The sequence below is a fragment of the Apaloderma vittatum genome, unplaced genomic scaffold (genome assembly GCF_000703405.1).
Source record: "Apaloderma vittatum isolate BGI_N311 unplaced genomic scaffold, ASM70340v1 scaffold6176, whole genome shotgun sequence".
Lineage (NCBI taxonomy): Eukaryota > Metazoa > Chordata > Aves > Trogoniformes > Trogonidae > Apaloderma > Apaloderma vittatum.
The window spans coordinates 11,694-16,329 of record NW_009721177.1 but is presented as its reverse complement, the minus strand read 5'-3'; the positions used below and the strand labels follow the sequence as shown (position 1 = coordinate 16,329).

Sequence of the window (4,636 nt, the reverse complement as noted above, 5' to 3'; positions counted from 1 at the left end):
GCCCCCCCCACTGCCCCCCCCCAGGTGACAGCCCCCTACCTGCCACCTCCACGATGTCCCCAGGGACAATGTCCCGGGCACGGATCCGCTGCACCCCGCTGCGGTCGGCACGGATCACCTTCCCCATCTCGGGCTCGTACTCCTTCAAGGCTTCGATGGCACTCTCAGCGTTTCTCTCCTGCAAGCAGAGGAGGAGCTGAGCTGCGGGTGGTGGGGCTGCTCGTGCTGGCAGGCTCCTTCCCCACGGCACGAGCACCCAAACCCCAGCCCTGGCTCTGGAGTCCGTTTGCACTGTGGATGGGGCAAGTGCTGCGTCTTCTTCAGCTGCTCTGAAATGGTCCCTGCTGGCACAAATCACACCAGGGTCCGGACACTGCATGGACCTTTGGGCTTGCTTTTCTCATTCGTGGTTTGGGAAGCAGCATATCCAACTCAGACGTATTTTTTCCCATCCAGCAACCCCATCTCAAATCAAGCTGCAGAGAAATAAATGGCCTAAAAATGAATATACGCAAGAGAAGGCGCGTCGCTGGCTGGGGCGTTTGCTCATCCCCCAGCAGGGACGCAGCGAGGCATGGGGCAGCAGCTACCGTGGGTTTCTGCTGGATGGGGCAAAAAGCTTCCCTTGGAAAACACATATGGCCATGGCCAGGGGATAAGCAGCGTCTGTCTGGATGGCAATTAAGTGCAAGATTCTAAATTCCAAATCGCAAAAGTTGCCAAAGAAAGACTGAAGAACGAGCCAAGAGGCAGCCAACGACTGAGCGTCTGTGCTGGGCCATGGACCAGCAGGGCAAACAAAAACTGAACCTTTGAGAAATGAGTTTCCAATGGCAAGAAGCAACCAGACCTTCAAATGAGGAGCCCCGGCCACGTGGAGCCAAGACCTGCAGGCAGGGCTGTGACTTACCTGCCACACGCCCACCACAGCATTGGCAATCAGGATCATAATAATGACGATGGGCTCCACAAATGCCGTCGTGGTCTCCTCTCCTTCTTCAAACCAGGCCAGGATCTGGTAGGCAAGAGAAGGGAAGGACCACAACGTGGTTGAAACAAGCAGCACCGACATTTTAAGAAGGACGGAAACAAGAACCCACCAACACGTGGTGTTTGCTGGAGAGAAGGCAACCCGGAGCGGTGGCCAGCCCCACGCGGCTTGGTTAAAGTGTGGATTTGCCATCCACTGCTGCCAGCACTTGACTCAGATGCCTCCACTCTTCTGCTGACGATAACCTAATGCATCACATGAGCAGGGCTGGAGCAAACAGCCATGCAAAACCTGGATGAGTATTTGCACCAGGAAAGCATCTATTTTTGTCTAGTACACCCGTGGGAAGACCGTGGCCATGAGCAGATGAGCGCAGAGACAAACAGACACTGCAAGCAACAGCTGTGTGTGGCACGGTCAGCCCCTGAGAAGCCCCTCTGGGCAGAAGCAGAGCGATGCAATATGAATAACTGATGCAGCAAGAGCAGCTCTGCAGAGCAGGGATGAGCCTCGTGGCTTTGCACCACCCCGAGCCCCCTCTCCATCCCGCAGGGGCCTCATACCCCAATACAAATGAGCTTGCACAAACAGGTTTCCACTCCATTTAACTGCTTGTCCACCTGCGCTCCGCCAGCCCAGCGACACCTCGCTGCCCTGCGGCGGAGGCATCGGCGCGAAGGACCTCTGACACGGCAGTGATGAGCAGAACCGAGTAGATTGCAACAGCTCCGCCAGCTCACCAACTAATGGGTTGCTGCACTGGGTTTTGGGAACGTACCAATCATAGAATCCTAGACTGGCCTAGGCTGGAAGGGACCTTAGAGATCATCTCGTCCAACCTCCCTGTCATGGGCAGGGACGCCTCTCAACTAGATCAGGCTACTCAAGGCTCCGTCCAACCTGGCCTTGAACACCTCCAGGGAGGGGGCAGCCACATCTCTGGGCAATTTATTCCGAAGTCTTGCCGCCCTCGTACTGAAGAATTTCTTCCTCCAATCCGGCCTCTCTCCTTATCTGCCCAGGAGTCGTATTTGAAAGGAGGGGACAGGAGACTCGGCTTTGCCAAACACCCTGGGCAACCTCCAGCACCTCACACAATCCCGGGACACGCGGCTGGGACATTACACCAGGAACGCGTCTGCACCGTGAACACGCACACCTCCACCTGTCAGACAGGCCTCCCTTCCGTTGCATCCCAGCGCGGATCTGGGCATGCTAACACTTAATACTTTCAAAAATACTCACCAGAAAAAAAACCAAAGAATGGGGTAATTTTCCCTTTCTGTTTTACCACCTACAGAAGCTGAGGCACAAGATGTATTTTACTGGACAGAAGACAGAGTTAAAGAGCAATCAGTGAGGATTAAAATCAGAGAAGGGCCATGCAAAAGGGCAGTTTGGGTGCTAAACTCAGTGAAGAGCCAGAGCACGGACCTCACTCCAGACACCGGCCACGGCTCACACGTGGGGAAGGCAGGAAAGCTGAGGGCACCAAAAATGATGAAGGGAAAACAGTTAACAGATTTAAGAAGGAAGCTAAAAGAGAGAGCAACAAAGGTACCTTCTGATCTAAAAACACAGGAAACTTGTGGACAAAAATCTTGCAATGACATAGAGACATGTCCAAAGGACCTGTTCTATCTCAAGTAGGGTCTGCAAACAATGACAAAAAACTGGTTCGCAGGAAAAAGCATCCCAGGACTAAAGGTTTGGGGCAGCCCTCACCTGCCAGCCCCCCACTCTCTCCAAACCCATCCCACCCACCAAATATTTCCTTTTCTGCTTTTGTCTGGTACGGAAAGAATCCCAAGTAATTGTTTGATGCCACTTTTGGATGGATCAGCATTACTGACAAATCCCACAGACTCATCTTGAACGTAGATGCAATGATATTGTCACTACAGCCCAGGAAACCACTGCTACATCTCCTTCAGCCGACATGCACCTTCCTCTGCCTCCTTTGCTCTCCGGCTGCCAGCCGGGTCCGTGCGTGCCCTGGTAGATGCCCACCCCCCGGCCTGGGCTACTTACAAACGACAGAAAAGCTGCCATCAAAAGGATGCGGACGAGGAGATCCTCAAACTGCTCCAGCACCAGCTCCCAGAGGGACTTTCCTGGTGGGAAAACGAAGCCATGCATAGTCAGTATTCAAAAAAATCCCAGAAAACAGGTGCTTTAGACCACCGGGACCACTAAGACCAAGAAGACCGTGTCCCTGGCTTGCAGCAGAGCCGCTCCCGTGCCCATCGGCGCTGGCGAGAACATCCAGAGCCACAGCTGGGGGTTTTCCTCCCTAATATTTAACACCTTCAGTTCTGGCATTGGCCATTGTGTCTGTTTTTAACTACAGACACCAAATCCACTGTGTTTCTACTCACAGCTGGCAGCTTGGCCATCACAGGGAAGCTCTGCTGTGAGCCCAGCATCCTCTGGGATTAAACCCAAGATTAAAAGACCTCAAAAACTCCCTTCCTCCTCATTCCCAGCCCCCTCCACCTGGACTCAAGGCACATACCCACCCTCACCTCCAGCCTACAACTTACCTTCTTCCGCAGGGAGCTCTGTGGGTTTTCATCGACAGCCCAGTGAGCGGAACAAAGTGAAAAAATGACAAAAATAAAAAAGCTTAATTAGATATTTGGGCCCAGACTAGCTCTCCCTTCCCTTATGCCCCAGCAGTCCACTCAGTGCCTCAAAATGCAACTTGTTCTGCACATATTCCTGCATCCAGACAGCTCATCCTTGAACCTCTCAGCCTGACACCCAATCAGCAGTACTGGACACTCCCTGCACCAGGGAACACCATTTCCCTGCTGGAAGTGGCTTCCTGCATTCAGCCTGCCCAAAAAACACTCCTCTGGAGCTGCACTCGCCAAATCCAGGACACAGAGGTCCAACCATCCTGTAAAACACCCTGCCAGAAACCCACTATGGACCCGTTGGGGACTGTTAATTTTCAAAGCACATTCCCCATCATTCAGTTGTACTTTACAAAAGCCTGCAATGCTTTAGGAAGGAAAGCCAATGCCGGCGCTTAGCCGGTCCCAGCCGTCCTTCCCAGTCCACCCTCGTCCGTGCAGAGCCTCCATCCATGCTGTTCCCAGCCCAACCTGTGCACACTCACCTGTATAACCTAAAAAAATCGGAAAAAAAAAACCCCAAACCCAAAAAAACAAAAAAAAAACCCAAACACCCACTACAGTCTCCCTGAGACTCCCCCATCCCTGTCATCTACTGTAGGATCCCGTAGTCACCAGGCAATGCACAAACCCAGGTACCCACCAAGGCCATCGCTCCTGCTTCCTCACCTGGGCAGTAACAAGGGTGCTGGCCCTGCCATGGGCAATGTTTGGCTGAGGACTGCGAGGTCCTGCACCAAGGAAGGGCTCAGGAATGACCCCAGCCACATTTTTGGCTGCTGGTAGGTGCTCATCTCTATTTGCATTCCTTCATTCGGGATGGATCCCTTGGTTGACTGCAGAGCAGCTCCCAAGGGAATCGTGGCAGCTGGATCAAAACCTCTGCCAGCTGCCCCAGGTGGGAGCCGTCTCACGGAAAAGAAAACCCAGAGCTGGCTGGAGATGGAGAAAGTCAAAGCACAGCCATGCACCAGCAAATCCTCACGAGAGCCATGGTGGTGGCTCA

At 53.4% G+C, this 4,636-nt stretch overlaps 1 protein-coding gene across 1 annotated transcript in view; it reads right to left on the bottom strand.

Annotated features, from left to right (window-relative positions):
* LOC104275351 (sarcoplasmic/endoplasmic reticulum calcium ATPase 3-like) overlaps nt 1–4,361 on the bottom strand; it is a gene marked incomplete at both ends in the record, with an annotated part of 21,426 nt that extends 17,065 nt beyond the window's left edge. The window contains 5 exon segments of the mRNA XM_009871278.1: nt 40–178; nt 911–1,015; nt 3,023–3,105; nt 3,535–3,558; nt 4,275–4,361. Coding sequence (XP_009869580.1) covers nt 40–178; nt 911–1,015; nt 3,023–3,105; nt 3,535–3,558; nt 4,275–4,361 — 438 coding nt within the window.
* Nucleotides 4,362–4,636: the final 275 nt, after the last annotated feature.